The sequence below is a fragment of the Vanellus vanellus genome (assembly GCF_965231255.1).
Source record: "Vanellus vanellus genome assembly, chromosome: 5".
Lineage (NCBI taxonomy): Eukaryota > Metazoa > Chordata > Aves > Charadriiformes > Charadriidae > Vanellus > Vanellus vanellus.
The window spans coordinates 35035010-35052591 of record NC_138910.1 but is presented as its reverse complement, the minus strand read 5'-3'; the positions used below and the strand labels follow the sequence as shown (position 1 = coordinate 35052591).

Sequence of the window (17582 nt, the reverse complement as noted above, 5' to 3'; positions counted from 1 at the left end):
TTTTGGATATGTTCGTGAAATCTAAGAGGGAAGAGACCCCAGGCTGCCGGACCTATGGCTTTGGGCAGACTGAGGTACAGACCCCAGCAAGCCATGTCTCCAACCACACACCTCCTGGCACAGCTCTGCACCTTCTGGTGAACCTGTTGAGTTTGCTTCGTGTAGGGAGGGAAGGGGTGGTGGCTTCCCCCATGCTCAGCCCCAGTGCCTTCCCTCCCTGCCAGCACCAAGGTCTGGGCTTGCCCTTACGGGTCTGCATTTACTGATCGGAGTGGGACGTGGTGTTTTCCAATGCAATACATGTCTCATCGTGAGGAGTCACTGAACGGGCTATCCTTTTGCAGCAGAGTATGAGAAGAGCCAACCAATATGAATCCTTTCCTTAGCACATGCCTGCCAGCTCTCCAGGGATGGAAGCCTACCTCAGGTGTTCCAGAGCAGTCTGATCATATCCACCCTTTCAAATAACAGTAAATTAATTTTAACTCCACTTGGACAGACACGATGGATCTGTGATTCTGAAAAAACCCAAACCCAAATCGCAGCAGCCCTGCTTCCCACTTCTGCCTCCCTCAGCCCCTCAAGACACAGGCTGGCCAGCCCAGGACTTTTCAACAGCATGGAAGCAAAATTAGCTTTCCATCCTTGTCTATTCTCTCAAGCTGCAGTTAAAGCCCCTGGCAAATTCTGGAGAAAACATAAAAAGTAATTATAGCGATGAGGAGTCTGCTATTGATTTGCTCACTATCACCCCAGAGAGCTGTCACTGAAACGGGGAACCTGAATTCTGATGGAGGACCCCCTTACTCACGGCATAAATTACCTGGCCGGCTCTGCCTTACTTGGCCGGTCTCAAACGCCACGCTAGAAATTAATTTTCTACTCTGGTGGCACATCTTTTTTGGCTTGTCACATTGTCCACTGATGTTACGAGAGAAGCTAGCATCCCCCCAGCTCTGCCTGTATCAAAGCCGACACGTTTGACAACAGAAGCCCCCGGCACCGCACCGCCCTGCGCAGCGCCAGCACAGGATCAGCCACAGGTAATTTGCCCTCCAAGGTCACAGTCAGCCCTGCGGCTCCACAGAGGGCTCAAATCAAGACAAAGAGCTCTGAGTGCTTACAGGGCCTGATCCAGAGGCCACCGAAACCAAAGACTACTGCTGATTTCAACCCATTTACTAGCAATCAGGTGCTTAACTGCCCAACTCCTTCTTTTGATCTCATTTACATATTCATACACCAATTACCCGATTTCCTTAAATCTGTTTCAACTGCCCCCTAGAGAACCGCTCAACTCAGCAAATAGACAGTGTTCACCTCTCAAAGAAGAGACAACACAGCCCAGAGAGGTTCACTTAGCTTCATTTACCCTGAACCACTGGGGACCAGCATCCCGTCTTGGGAAAACAGTGCTCCCAGTGCCTTCTTCCCTGTGGAAAGCAGCATCTGAGTTTGCTCCTTCTAGGCTATGAGTCCACTGCTTTATGCCAAATGGCAACACTAACCTGGGACCAAAGACAAGACCCAAGCACTCTCTGTGGCTGCTCTAAGTCCCCAGTGCTCACGGCACAACATCTGTCCTAGCTTGCCACCAAGCAATGGGACAAGTCACAGACCTGTAACGCAGTGAAACCTTTTCCTTAGAAAGAGAAAACAGACCAACCCTTAAATCGCTGCACGTGCTGAGCCAAAGCAAATGCACAAAACAGCCTTCTCGCATGGATTTTTGATTGCATGCAAACTAGAAACGGAATAAAAAAACCAAACATGGTCAATATGAATTCTCTCCCAACATGGGAAACGCAAGCACTTCAGCAAACAACTGTCTTGTTCTTATTACAGAAAATTCCTTCTTTGTTTTAAATGAAGGGATTTATCACTTGGGGTTTTTCTCCAAAGACACGTTTGGCTCTAGAAATATAAACAATACTTGTCATGCTTCAAAGCGAATAGTCTATCAAAGCTCAATAATAAATTAATCATTACAGATGTGCACGATCTTGAACTGTGCACTATTTGGCCTGCTCTACTGTAAACACTCAAATCAGCGTCACAAGTTCCACAACTTCACAGATCCACATTAAAATGCAAGAAACCACAGGGGCATAAATGTATATACAACACGTGCTGGTACATGCTTAAAACTCCTTTAATTTGTTCAGTTTTTATTCCGGTCATTATGTAAAGCACAGCTGTTTCGCGAGTTGCCTAAAACACATTAAATGGAATCCTTCATAATGAAATCGTCTGACTTTGAGAATGCCTGAGGTTTAGATGTAGCTGCAAGAGGGAGAGAGAAGAAACAGAAGGAAAACCCCCTACTACTGAGTGATAGCCCCCCCCTAAAACTATATAAAACCTAAAGGAAGTTCATGATTTTGGAACAGAGGGATTGCTCTTTAATCTGATCAGCTGGGCAGATAAACAGGCAGAAGCATTGTCACTATGCAGCCCTTCCTGAAAATATCGCATAAGCACATTACAGATCCATTTCTTTAACTAGATCAGAACTCCGAATACAATAAGCCATGATCTGTATCAGAAATGAATTTAGAAAGGACTCTAAATCCTTGTTAAAAGGGCAGAGACGCAAAATCAGAAGCGCACAACCTGAAACTGCAGACCTGAAGGGACATTTAAAGCCACAGCATCTGCATTTTCCCAGAGAAACTTATGTCTTCTTGACACCAGTTGGTTCTCCTGCCAGCTTTCATACATGCTACCAGGTTTTCCCTGTAACTTCTCTGCACGTAGAGAAATAAATTGCCAAGTGATAGGTTATAAAGGGAGATCCTTGATTTGTATTCTTATTAGTGAATTAGAGAACGAAATATCAATCTTCTTACCTTGAACTGACAGACACAAGTCACACTGTCTCCAATCCTCAAACATTCCCCATCAAATTTACAGGTATTGGTGTCGCAGAGAAAGAGATCATTTTCTCTGTCATCGTAACCTCAAATATAAAGAGGGGAAGAGAAAAAAAAAAAAAAAAAAAAAAGATGTCAGCTTTGGTCTAGCTGGAGGAACAATACGGGATGATTGCATTTTAATGCACGCAGCACAATAACCTTGTTGATGAAATGATACAGTCCAGATTTTCTTTTGTCCTTCCCTGTCCTCAGTCTTCCACTTTTTCTCGTTTCTCCCTTAGTCTTCCTATTAGTCGTTATTCCCCACAACCTCACACACTTTCTTTTTCCCCCTATTTCACAGACTGTTTCCTCACAAGTCACCCGATAATTACGCTATTTCATGGCTCCGGGTTGGAAATACCATCAACTTATCCCCATCCGATCGCAAATCTGTTGGACAAAAGTCCAAATTGGAACTCCTCCAGCCCATGATGCAACAAAGCCCCCAATAATAAAGACAAACAGGCTGTGTGTTTTCTACGATGGTCTGTCTGATCCCAATGAAGATTGATCGCCTCTAAGTTAACAGGAGAAGCGCCAGGTTCCCCACAAGCCGCTGAGTGAACCTAGCCCTTTGCCTTCATTTTCTCCAGGAACCAACAGATCTGACTGAAGATTCAGTTCACGAATACAAGCATGAATTTCAGATTTCGCTAGCTGACTTCCCACTCCAACGGCGTGCAGCAAGGTATTAAGCAAAACAGCTATATCAGACTCCAAACCCATTAAGAGCCAAATCCATCAGTTTTTTTTTTTTTTAAAAAAAAAACATCCCAGCGCTCTTAAGCATATCACTGCACGTTTAAAATTAAGATCTTACAGTGGAAATTCACCCCGACCTAACATACTATGCGCGATGCACGCATTACCCCAAATAACACTCTTTCCCTTCGAAGGCTATTACAGTCTAATTTCAGAAAGACTTTACGGATCGGAGAAGGGCCGGCTGATGACCTACATAAAAAACTCATTACAAAGGTCAGCCCGGCTTTAAGGGACAGCCACCGGGTTCCCGGTGTCGCGGTTTCCGTACCCCGATTTGCTCTCAATGCGGTGCGCAGGGAAACAGCCGCCCGCAGGATGCGCACGCCCGGCCCGGCTTCCCCGCTCCCGCGGACACACGCCGAGTTGCCCCGTTTAAGTGCGGAGTTGCGCTCCGGCGGGGCCGGCGAGCCCCGCCGCGGGGAGCCGCCCGCGGCCGCGGCGCTGCGCACCGGCGGAGGGCGCGGCTGTCGCGCCCGGCCCCGCGGAGCGAAGGAGGGCAGCGGGGGCGCCCGGGGGGGTGAGGGGGGGGCGCCGGGAACGGCGGCGATCCCCAACGGCCGAGACTTTTTCGCCTTCTCCGTTCCCGTGTTTTCACCGGGACGCGGCGTCGCCCTCTGAAGTTGCCTTCCCCGAGCTCGCCCGCGCAACTTTGAGCGCCCGGCGGGGCAACGGCGGGGCCGGGCGCGGGGTGCTCCGGTGCTTACCGGAGCAGTTCCAGCCGGTGGGCGTCTGGCAGTCGCTTAAGGAGGTAGGGAAGGCCGCCAGCTTGTCGGGGCGGGCGAGGACGAGCAGCACGGCGGGCAGCAGCAGCCAGCAGCAGCAGTCGCAGAGCGTCCAGCCGCCGCCGCCGCCGCACTGCCGGGGCGGGGAGGGCTCCCAGGGCACCATGACTTCCTAACTCAACTCTCCGGCGGCGGCGGCGTACCCCCCGGGCGGCGCGGCGGGCGGCAAGGACGGGCGGCGGGGCCGCTGGGCATCCCGGGGCCCCGGCCGGCGGCGGCAGCGGGTCAGCGAGCGGCGGCCGAGCGCGACGCTGGGGCGAGCGGCGGAGCCCGGCGGGGCGGCGCGGGGGTGCGGGCGGCGGCGGGGCGGGGAGCGGCTGCCATAGGGGCCGGGCGGCGGGGAGCGGGGGGAGGGCGCGGAGGGGCCGCCGCCGCGCAGCCGCCGCCGCCGCCGCCTGCCCCGCTCTGCCGCCCGCATCCCTCTGCGCGGGGGAAGCAGCAGGTCCCGGCCCGCCGCGTCACGTGCCGCCGCCGCGCCGCCCCCATTGGCCGAGCGGGATGCGGGGCCCGGCGGGCGGGGCCGGCGGTGCTGCTGCGCCCCGCGGCAGCGCCCGGGGCCGGGCCGGGCCGTCGCCGCCGCCTCCGCCACCGGGCGTGGTAGGAGAGGGGTCCGCCACCGCCGCGACCGCGCTCGGCACCCCCGGGCCCGGGGCGACCCCCGCGCCGCGGCGCTGGCTGCAGGGATGCGGGTACCCCCGACGGGGCGGGGGCCGGACAGCGCTACGCTGCGCCGCTCCGTGCGCGCCCACGCATGTGCGCGCATCGCCCCCCCCGGTCGGCGCAGAGCCGCGGGTGGCAGTCACACCTGGGTGCGCTGGTATGCACGTACGTGACAGCCCCCCACACATATCTCCCCCCATCGCACACACGCCCGGGCGATGCTGAAGTTGCCGGTGGCCGCGCACCCGGGTGCCCGTATCGAATCACGCGCGGATGCGACGTTAGGAAAATAAAACACCATCAACGGCCGTGGGGTCTGGAGCGGGCACACGGCCGCCGAGGTGGCGAGGGAAAGAAACGGGCACAGGGGGGGAAGCAGAAGAGGGAGAGGGGGAGACCCTGCCCGGCCTCGGCAGGCAGCGGCCAAGGGCTTGTGGGGCTGCAGCACCACCCCCCGCGACGGAGCCGGAGGAAAAATGCACCATCACGGCGGCGCGGAGGGCTGCTCTGCCCCCCAACGCCTAACGCGCTCCGAGACCGCGGAGCTAGGAAGCCCCGCAGCAGCCTCCCGCCGCCGCTGTGCCACGGGGCTGCGGGGGCGCCGCCTCTCCCCGCTGCGCCCTTCGCCGCGCATCCTCCCCCCCTCCGGGGCTTTAGTTTTGGGAGGAGGCGGTGAGGACTCCCGCACGCTCCCAGGGTGGCGGGAGCATAGCAGCAGTGTGTGTGTTTCCCCTTCTGCCCCGGTCGGTGCTTTCCGCTTTACGGCCAATGCTCAGAGCCGCTGGCCCCGGCCCCGCCGCGGGGGTGGGGGCGGCTCAGCTTCGCCCCCTTCTCCTCCGCGCGTCTCCGGGCCCGCGGCCGCTCGCCGCCGGCGCCCGGGCGTAGCCAAGCCCACAGACACCTGCCAGGTAAACGGGACCCCCCCCAACCCCTCGCCCGGTACTTAACGTGCGGCCGTGCTGGCGGCGGGATGGGGAGGCCGGCGGTTGTGGCGGCAAGGATGCGTTAGACCCGAAAATAAATAAACAAAACAGCAACAACAACAACAAAAAAATCAGATCGATTCGTCCAGACGGCAGCAGGGAAGCGCTTTACTAGACGCGGGCCTTCAGTCCCCGCGGACGCGGGATGCCCATGCGTCCGGGCCGCTGCTGGGGGAGGCGGGAGCCGCCCGCGGAACAGCCGGACCCGTCCCGTCCCCGTGCCGTCCCGTCGGGCGGGCGCCCGCCGGTCATCACGCAGGTTGCCTCTGCCCGTCCTCTCCTCTGCTCCCTCCTCTCCCCGCGGGGCGCAGCTCGGCAGCCCCGAGGGCTCCGGCGCCGCCGCGGGGCAGCAGCTCCCCCCGGGCGGGTAGGGGGGAGCCCCGAGGGCAGCGGCTGCGGGCGGGAATAGGCACCGTTATCCCCGCGGGCCCGGAGAGCCCCGAATCAGTGCGAAGAGGCTCTGCTGGAAGTTTGCTTTTCCTGGAAGTATGACCTCCTTTTCGACCCCTAAGTTAAAGATTTAGGAGTGGCTCTTTAAAAACACTGACATATTTGATGAAACCACGCTTTTGAAGGGGCTATAGAAATCTATGTAACAGTACTACTGCTTAGTATCCCTTCACGTGAGGGCCTGGTACGTGGGACCCAAGGAATATTTTATGCTCATATAATTCCTATCTAGCTTCCCCATCAGCTATAAGACAGGTTTCCTTCTACCTCCTTTCTCCCCCATACATCTATGTCTCCTCCCTGCTCTGCCCACCTGCTGCTGCTTGCATTGACCTCATCTACCTACCCGTGGTCCAAAAGCCTTTGCTATGATTAAAAGGGTATCAATTTGCACATTCCAATATGTGCTAAAGCTTTGAGGAAGCTCCACACAAAACCCTGTGCCTACTGTTTCCTATTGACTGATCGAGCCCTGAGCAGCACCTAGCAGAAAGGAAATAGTAATTTTTACTGCCTGCTAGTGGCTGCACTGAATCTTATCCTTCATCTTTCATGGGCTTACAAAGCATCTGCCAGCTGAGCACCTGGTGCCAGATCAATTTTTTTCTTTCCCTTTAGCTCTTCATTTTTTGTGCCATTCCATTATTCCATTTACTATCATATTCTTTCTATTTCCCCTCTCACCTCTTCCTTTTTGTTTTTAACTTGTTTCTTCTTTCTCATATTCGTTATCTGTTGCTTGCTGAAACTCAGCTCTCTGCTTGGCTGATCACTGAGGTGCTTAAAAGCAAAGAATGTCCTGGCTGGCCAGGTACCACAGTGACACAAGCCTCACCAGGGCAACGTCCTGCTCTCTCTTCCTTTCTTCTTGCTCCCACCTCGTTTCTTCTTCCCACTTCCCTGATTCTTCTATGTGGTCTCATTGCTCTGTTTTCTCCTGGTTGAAATTACTACAGCCCACAGTTTCTATTCTTATTCTCTTTTCCTTCTTTTCCTCCACCCTCCTCCTTTCCTCCACCCCAAACCCCCTTCATTGCCACACAGCTACAGATCATAAAGGCACCACTGGCTTCCTTATTTAGAGACCAGTTTAACCAGACCATACAGGGAATGAAACTGCTAGGCCAGTCTTTCCCAGTCGCTCAGCCAGGTCCTCTCTGATCCGTCTCTCCTGTTACTGTAACTCACATCCAAGATGATACCACAAGTGTATCCGGCATTCACAGAGTATCATTAAATACAGCAGCAGAAGCCCGGCTATGGCCCGTGTTCTCCCCAGAGTGCCATATAACACTGCAGCGACTGAGTCTCAGGCACACGGTTCTGATTTACATTTACCCTGCTTTATTTTCAGCCACTCAGACAACAGGCACTGCCTGGGGAGACAAAGGAGCCCCTCTATTTTTGTACTTGTTTTCTGACTTTGGAATATGGAAGCTCCACCAGAGGTCCCATAATTGTCACAACATGATGCTTGAACTATGAACCTGAAACTGTCTGAAGGGCAATCTGCTTAAGGAACAGTATTATGGTTTTAGCTGTGACTAGCACTGGTATTTTCTTTAAAAATATTTTCCTTGTTGATATGAAAATTTTACTTATAAGACCATTTTTTTATGATAAAAATAGATCTGTCAGTGTTCCAAAAGGGACAGCTAGACCCACGAGCCCCATTTCTCCATTACTCTCTCTAGCAATTTCTTTTGAATTTTAGAGACTGAGATGCAATGATTTTTTCATGTAGTTCCTAGCTCCAAAGTATACATTCTTCTGCCCTATTAATCCAACCCTGCACACACAATCTCTCAGTAACACGTTATTCCCAGCTATACTTCAACACTTAGGCTAGTTGACACCTGCGTTCTTGTACTCCCTGATGTTCCCATCCCATCTCACCGCTACACAAAAACTACTACTTGTAAACCATGTGACGGGTTCACAACCACGCAGGCAGCGTTATGCTAGTGTGATGTACAAATGGCGACCAGCGTTTTCTTAATCAGATCTTGAGGTCACAAGAGGTGTGCCCTGGCTCCCCATTCTCCATTTCCAAACCAAATACCAAAGACCAAGAGCCATTGGTACAGTTCCTTGTGGTTACGTGTTTGGCTCCAGTGCCACGTAAGCAGCAAAAGCAATCTGAATCCTTCTCGGAAGGGCCCTTCCAGTACGTGATGGGGGGAGACTACATCTTGAGCATTAAAGCCATTACCTGTGGAGCTTTTCTGACACCTGTGTAGCTTTTAGATGCTTATAGTACAAGAAACAGGCAGATGAACGGTCTCAAGGGCAGTGGATAACTGACACAGCTTTATCCAATACACATGGTCATGCCACATGTACCAGCACTCGGAGGAGATCAGCTCCCAGATGAAAAACAGCTGGTTGAGATGTTTCACAGGTGCTCCGACGATCTCAAAGCGAGGGCAGGTCTGCCCTGGCTGTGCTCTGCACTTCTTTAGCTAGGACTGGGCAGCAGTAGCCAGCAGCTGAGCCCTGGGGCCAGGCTGCACCTGATCCCAGTCCCACGTAGCCACGTCTGTGAGTAATGCCTTCTGTCACTGTGCTTGGCTAGGAGATGGTGTACTAGCGACGAATTATGCAACCTCGGTTATTCACACTTGTATTATATCTTGGCTGTGCTGCTCTTGGAAGCCTGCAGTTTCCCAAAAGTTTCCCAGAACTTGGGAGAAGCCAACTGGTACAGATGAGCGTAGCAAAGCCTCCTCAGCAATACAAGCCACAGGTACACAACACCCGTTTCTCTTTCTGCTCTGTCTACTCAAAAACTATAAAGCTGAGTTTGTGGATCCTTATCTTTAAAACACTTTCTGGCTTGTGTCTGGTGTCTCTAAAGGCCCTAGGAAGGTGACCTTGGTCAAGAATACCGATGAAAAAAAGGCTTCTTACAGCCCAGCTAATATTCATCAACAATATTTTCCTCCGGCCAGCACCAAAAGCATGGTATGAGGTTCCACAGCTGCTAAGAACAAATCTCACCACATGTACAAGGAACATTTGAGTTAACCTCTTCACCATGTTGCCACGTTGATGTAACACACGTGTACAGAATTAAAAAAAAATCTACTCTGCACAATTCTTGAGAGAATGAGAGCCACACCATGTGCGTGAGCTATGGCAAGATACCATCAGCCGTGTTATCTCCTAGGGAAAAAAAAAGTGAAAAAATCTATTTAATCTACAGGAGAGTTGACCAAATAAGTACTGGTCCTAGCCAGTACTAAAAAGAATGGAATGTAGGGCTCACGTATTTTCAACATCAACTCCTCTTGACAAAAAAAACAGGTCTGATTCCAAAGACCGCACCAGAAAAGCCTTGGGAGCCCAGTTGCCAGTTAGAAGACCCAACCCAGAAGGAAAGGATGTTGCCTATTCCAGTGGAAAACCAGTAGAGGACACATGACCTGTGTGGACTTGCTGTGTATGAAGCTGGAGTTTCTCCCCCAGTGGAAGAACAATGCTTATTTCAGGTCTGTCTATTTTCAGGCCTGGTTTGACCAAAAGTTGGCAGACTTAACCTACACACGTGTTCCTGTCAGAAGTTTGTGAATCTCAAGCAGATTTTATGATCATCTATTTTTCATGTGCACAGGAAAAGTACATGTGGCTTCACTCAAACACACAGGCAGTAGGGTACTCTTTGCCTACATGCAATTTTACAGATTTTATACAGCTTTCAGCTAAATCACATATCTCAATGCAAAGTATACCACTCTTGGATATCACATGGATTTTTAATGCTCTGAGGGATCCTTTAGGTCTATAAACAACAAGTAGATTACATTCGTCTACATACTGTCAGACTTTTTTTTCCCCTTACTTGTGAGACAAATAATGGCTCTTATTCTTCACTTGAACTAGTGTGTAATCCAAGTACAATTCATGGCCAGTTATGAAAAAAGCGTGCCATATTTTTCATTGTAATCAACTGCTTCAGAGCAAGACTCCTCATGTATAAAGATGAAGAAAGGTCTCAGCTTTTCCTGAAAGACAACTTGCCTTTCAGCAGTGTCTCACACTTTGAGTTTTGACTGAAACATTCCACTACTTCGGTGACCTGTTATGCCAAAAAAGCTGTCTTATGTTACGCTTTACTTTCAACGGAATGTGCTGGCACATGCCAAGAAACAGAACAAAGTATTATAATATATACTGGAACACTGTTTTGTGCTGCTCCACACATGAAATTGATGTCAGAAAATATTGCACAAAGGGCATGGAAAATGCGAGTAAATACTGTGATCCTTTTACCTTCAGTTTTAAATAGATGGATTGAAATGTACGGATCCTAAAGATTTATGCATCCGTTTATAGTCCATTCTGGAGTTTTAACATTTCATGCAGCTTGTAGGAGGGAGTGTATTATTTATATAAAGTCATGGTTATTCAGCAGTGTTTATTCCTGAAGAGCAACAAAACGTCTTCAAGGGAGAAGAAGAAATTCATAACTCTGGTTTCCTACCAGGGTTAGCCAACTTAACAGTCTAATTTCTTGACTGATTTACATAGAGCTTTGCTCCTACAAGCACCTTTGTAGGACTGGACATTTTGCTACCGGCAGTAGAAATCACCTCCATCTCCCAGGACAGACAGCACTACAATGGATTAATTGGCTTGACAGCTCTTCAGAGTCACGTACTGAAAGAGGTGGTGGTGGTGACCTCCATGTTGTGGAGATACTTGAGCTTTATTTTTGCAGCTCTCTTCCCAGCAGAGTACTGAATGGAGATGCGGAACTGGGGCCTGCAAGGAGAAAACCCATGGCAGCTCTTCCCTGATAATTTCTGTGTGACAGCAGTTTCTTGACCATGCAAACTTTCTTCTATCTGATACAGCGTAACATCCCTCTCCTATTTCCCATTATTTTCCTTCTCTATCTTTGGGCTTTTTTGCCCAGAGTTGTTTTTAAGACAAAGAGCATGAAAGTGTGATAATGTGAAAGAGGAAGTGCAGCCTAAGCATACCATTGGTCTTTCTAGCTACTCTTTCTAGCTACTTTACCTCATTGGAATCGTAGTGGTTGCTTTTTTTTCCTAGCAAGGAATAAAACTGTTTCAATGAAAAAGAAAAACAACCCGGAGACATAAACCAGCATTTTCAAATGGCATTTCTCAGTCAACTTTTAGGTTCGCCTTCTATGAAGGTGGATCTTGCAGAAGTTACATTCATCTCACCCCAACTGACCACATGGGATCCTTCTACCTAGATGCGATTCCTGCAGACCACCAAGGGGAACTAATGGTTTAACTGAACATATCCCAAGCAGTCTGGCTTGCTTACCCACTCCTGTCTCCATGTGCCAATGATGTCAACAGAAACACCTGAACTGTGTCTATCTGTAGAGGCAAGAGGGCCCAACCGCAGACAGATGCAGTACTGCTCAACATACAGATGTATGAGCCATTTCTGCTTGTTTTCAGTAGATCCTTGAGGACAGGTAGATAGTACCACTCAGCTGTTTAACAGATGCAGTAAAGGAGGAGTGCCGTTTCGTGCGAGAGAGGCAACATAGCTGAAGGCCTACAGAAGACACTACACACTGTGCTGAAGTACCTCATACGGGTCCTCTGATGCGTAACTAAGAGTAGGAGATCAGAGCAAGGTTACAGCGGTGTTTTCCTTGTACTCTCACAGGCAGCTGGAGGCTGGGACTGCTCAGGGACAAGAGCTAGTGCCTCTGTGGTTAATAGCTCCTGATAGATTTTCTTTCCATGAATTTCCCATGAACCACACAACCATATGGCAGCCAGGAGGACCTGTGGTCATGAGCTTCCCATACTGTGTGAGAAGATAGCTTTCTTAAACTTGGCACCTGCTAACATCATTTGATACTCCTACTTCATGCATTATGAAACAATAAACAATCATTTTGTATTCAGCACCTTGTGCCAGCCCGTATCTGTAAGCCCTGCTACACGTCTCCTGATATATTGCTAAATCATTCTAACAGATAACAGGCTGCCCATGCTTTCCTGTGGCGTATGGATGGAGACCTAGCATCAGCGTCCCTTCTTAAGAGAAGCATCAACGGGCAACGTCTGACCATTGTGTGCACTGCTGGTATGAGCATCCCTGCCGCAGTAACCGAGCACATGGTGCGGGTACCAGAGTGTGCACCCAAAAACATTGTTACCTGTCACACATGAGGCTTTTGGGAACAAAGGGCACTTGTGTGCCCCAGGTGAATATGAAGATATGCATGAATGTGGACTTCAGTTCAGCTACTCTGTCGTGGTATCGTGCCAAAGTGATTGCGCCAGAGTGGTGGTGTGGTCCCGTGCACGAAGCAGTGAAGGGCTGATGGGGAGCCTTCATCTGACCTGTCTCAGGTAAGAAAACGAAGGGTCATGGGAGCATTTCTGATTGTTCTTGGGAATGGGGCATGAATGAAAATGAAGTATAACAGAAAAAGTGCTAAGGCTCTTGAAGGATTTGCATAAGACGGATTCTCACAAAGATCAGAAGTCAATTTCCTTAGAATTTTTTTACACACACACGTGCATAAAAATTCACTATTTAGGTGTTATGAAGTCAGATTCTACATCTGAGAAGGGAGAGGCCCAGAAGAGCTACAGTTCTGAAAACCAGATCATTTGGCATTTTCTATCTAAGGATCTGAAAGGCATGTTTTGTCAATACTGACATTGTACACAACAGACTACCAACAGCTAGCACAGAGATGACCTTCTAAGCAAAACTGTTTCACATTTAACGTATATAGCACCAATACTTAGCCAGGTATAGTGTTTTATCAAGCCACAATAATCTCCGATCTGATTTGCAAGCTATCATACATATATTTAACTTTACCTTAAATGACACAAAACAGCAATACAGAGAAGCACTGTTGAAACCTGAAAACATTTCACTCCCTATCATGTAATTAATTTTTTATTCAAATTGTCATTGCTTGTGTGTGATAGAAACATTTTTATGATCAGTCAAGGCAAAAGTTACTATTATGTAGAAATTATTTGAAAACATACCAATGCAAAACAGTAAAAAATACAAATGAAGATGCTTCACTAGATAAAAAGTTGATGTTAAATGATACATATAAATGGTAACTAAAAAAAAACCAAAAACAACCTCAAAACCAAAACCACAAAACCAAAATCAAGGACTTGAAAAGTACAGCAAGGAAAGCTCTGTAATAATAAAGAGACCCTTTCTGCCTTAAATTGAAAGTTTAATATCTTCAATTTAAAGAAAGAGGAACTAAAGTCAGAGCACAGTCCTAAATACCGCTCCTATCTACTCTGAAAATGGTGGCACAGAATAATTTTTCATAGGTCTGTGACGTGCATAAAGAAAGTATCCCAGGTAGTCACTGACCAACACATGAAAATAAAACTAGCTTTTGCATCTACTAATATTGGAAGACCCAAACTGAAGGTGAGCGAGATGTCTTTGAGCTTGTGGTGTCTTGTGAACATACAAAGGTCTATGGGACCTGACAAGATGCATCCCAGAATCACAGAGAATCACAGAATGGTAGGGTTTGGAAAAGACCTCTGGAGATCATCTAGGCCAACCCTTCTGCCAAAGCAGGTTCACCTATAGCACATTGGACAGGAATGCATCCAGGTGGGTTTTTAATATCTCCAAAGAAGGAGACTCTACAACCTCTCCAGGCAACCTGTTCCAGTGCTCTGTCACCCTCAAAGTAAAGAAGTTTTTCCTCATGTTGAGATGGAATTTCTTGTGTTCCAGTTTGTGCCTGTTGCCCCTTGTCCTATCACTGGGCACCACTGAAAAGAGCCTAGCCACATCCTATTGACACCCACCCTTTAGATATTTTACAAATGGATGAGATCCCCTCTCAGTCCTTCTCCAGGCTACACAGACCCAGGTTTCTCAGCCTTTCCTCATAACAGAGGTGCTCCAGTCCCTTGATCATCTTCGTAGTCCTCCGCTGGACTCTCTCCAGTAGTTCCTTGCCTTTCTTGAACTGGGGAACCCAGAACTGAACACAGTAGTCCAGATGTGGCCTCACCAGAGCAGAGTAGAGAGGGAGGATGACCTCTCTCGACCTGCTGGCCATACTCTTTTTAATGCACCCCGGGATACCATTGGCCCTCTTGGCCACCAGGGCACATTGCTGCCTCATGGTCAACTTGTTGTCCACCAGGACTCCCAGGTCCCTCTCTGCAGAGCTGCTTTCCAGCAGCTCAGACCCTAACCTGTACTGGTGCATGGGGTTATTCCTCCCCAGGTGCAGGACCCTACACTTGCCCTCGTTGAACTTCATTAGGTTCCTCTCTGCCCAACTATTTAGCCTGTTCAGGTCTTGCTGAATAGCAGCACAGCCTTCTGGTGTGTCAGCCACTCTTCCCAGTTTTGTGTCATCAGCAAACTTGCTGAGCGGACACTCTGTCCCCTCATCCAGATCGTTAATGAATACGTCAAACAAGACTGCACCCAGTACTGACCCCTGGGGAACACTGCTAGTTACAGGCCTCCAATTAGACTCTGCGCTGCTGATCTCAACCCTCTGAGCTCTGCCATTCAGTCAGTTCTCAATCCACCTCACTGTCCACTCATCTAACCCACACTTTCGAAGCTTACCTATGAGGATGTTATGGGAGACAGTGTCAGAAGCCTTGCTGAAGTCAAGGTAGACAATGTCCACTGCTCTCCCTTCATCTACCCAGCCAGTCACACCATCATAGAAGGCTATCAGATTGGTCAAGCATGATTTCCCCTTGGTGAATCCATGTTTACCCCTCCCGATGGTCTTAGTTTCCTCTACGTGCTTAGAGATGACATCCAGAACGAGCTGTTCCATCACCTTTCCAAGGATGTAAATGAAGCTGACTGGCCTGTAGTTTCCTGGGTCCTACTTCTAGCCCTTTTTGAAGATTGGAGTGACATTGTCTTTCCTCCAGTCCTCAGGCACCTCTTCTGTTCTCCATGACCTTTCAAAGATGATGGAGAGTGCCTTCACAATAACATCAGCCACCTCCCTCAGCTCTCATGGGTGCATCCCATCAGGGCCCATGGATTTGTGGGTGTCAAGTTTGCCTAAGTGTTTTCTAACCTGATCATCCTCAACTAAGGGAAAGTCTTCCTTTCTCCAGACTCTCTCTCTCTTACCTCTAGGGTCTGGGACTCCTGAGGACCAGCCTCCTTCAGGCAGGTCTCTTGCCTTCTTTGCTTGATTTCTAACTCATAGGGATGTACCGATCTTGAACTTGGAGGAAGTGGTGCTTGAATATTAATCAGCTCTCTTGGACCGCCCTACCTTCTAGAGCTTTAACTCATGGGATTCATCCAAGTAGGTCTTTGAAGAGGCCAAAATCAGCTCTCCTGAAGTCCAGGGCTGTAATTCTACTTTTTGCCCTGCTTCTTCCACACAGGATCCTGAACTCCACCATCTCATGGTCGCTGCAGCCAAGGTTACCCCCAACCTACACACCCTCAACTAGTCCTTTGTCAGCACACGGTGCAGCAGTGCACCTCTCCTCATTGGATCTTCCACCACCTGTGCCAAAAAGTTAACATCAGTGCTCTGCAGAAATCTCCTGGACTGTGTGTGCCTGGCTGTGTTGCCTTTCCAGCAAATATCAGGGTGTTTGAAGTCGCCTGTGAGAACCAGGGCCTGTGATCATGAGGCTTTTTTCAGCTGTCTGTAGAAGGCCTCATCGACTTCTTCTTCCTCATCCGGTGGTCTGCAGTAAACACCCAGAACCGTGTCACCCATATTAGCTCATACTTAATTCTTATCCATAAGCTCTCAATATGTTCTTCATTCACCCCTAGGCAGAGCTCAATACATTCCAGCTGGTGTATTATGTAAAGACCAACTACATCATCTTGCCCCGCTGGCCAGTCTTTCCTAAAGCTATCCGTGACAGCATTCCAGTCATGCAAGCTATCCCACCATGACTCTGTAACTGCAATGAGATCATGGCCCTGTGACCACACGCAGATCTCTAGATCTTCCTGCTTATTTCCCATGCTGCATGTGTTGGTGTACAGGCATTTCAGAGAGGTAATTGAGCATGCAGGTTTCCCTGGAGGGGTGCAAGAGGACCCACCACAGCCATACACACCCTTGAGGTTGTTGGCCTTCTGGTTCTCATCTTGAAAGTCAGCTAAGGAACATTTGTCACTGCTCTGGTTGGCCTGGCTTGTTCCCCAGTTGGAAGCGATGGTATGAGCATTGCCATTTTGGACCCCATCCCCTGAGCCCTTCGGTTTAAAGCCCCCCTCACCAAGTTGGCCAGCCTGCTGCCAAAGATTCCCATGCCTCTTCTAGACAGGTGGATTCCATCCCTCTCTAACAGGTTATATTCATCAAAGAATGTCCCATTTGTGAAAACCTTCACAATGGCACCAGCCACATAGCCAGGAGTTTATATGCATTGTTTGTCCATTTCTGGCTCCTCCTTTTCCCTGGAGGAAAAGATAACTCGGGCACCAGAGTCCTGTGGGAATTGGCTGATGTAGTTGCCAAGCCACTCTCTGTGATATTTGAAAAGTCATGGCAGTCAGGCGAAGTCCCCAATGACTGGAAAAAGGGAAACATTGCACCCATTTTTAAAAAGAGCAGAAAGGAGGACCCTGGGAACTACTGACCCATCAGTCTCAACTCTGTGCCTGGGAAGACCATGAAACAGATCTTCCCAGAAGGCACATGGAGGGCAGGGAGGTGATTTGAGACAGCCAGCATAGCTTCACCAAGGGCAAGTCCTGCCTGACCAACCTAGTGGCCTTCTATGATGGAGTGACTACATCAGCAGACAAAGGAAGAACTACAGACATTGTCTATCTGGACTTCTGTAAGGCCTTTGACATGGTCTCCCCACAACATCCTTCTCTCTAAATTGGAGACATGGATTTGATGGGTGGACTGTTCGATGGATGAGGAATTGGTTGGATGGTCACATCCAGAGGGTAGTGGTCAACAGCTCAATGTCCAGATGGAGATCAGTGACAAGTGATGTCCCTCAGGGGTCTGTATTGGGACCAGTACTGTTTAATATCTTCATCAATGACAT

At 49.4% G+C, this 17582-nt stretch overlaps 1 protein-coding gene across 1 annotated transcript in view; it reads right to left on the bottom strand.

Annotated features, from left to right (window-relative positions):
- Window positions 1-4571, bottom strand: part of TMEFF2 (transmembrane protein with EGF like and two follistatin like domains 2) — a gene marked incomplete at both ends in the record, with an annotated part of 136456 nt that extends 131885 nt beyond the window's left edge. Inside the window, 2 exons of the mRNA XM_082484203.1 lie at window positions 2850-2959; window positions 4388-4571. Of these exons, the coding sequence (XP_082340329.1) occupies window positions 2850-2959; window positions 4388-4571 (294 nt within the window). The remainder of the gene's footprint in view (window positions 1-2849; window positions 2960-4387) is intronic.
- Between the last annotated feature and the right edge of the window lie 13011 nt (window positions 4572-17582).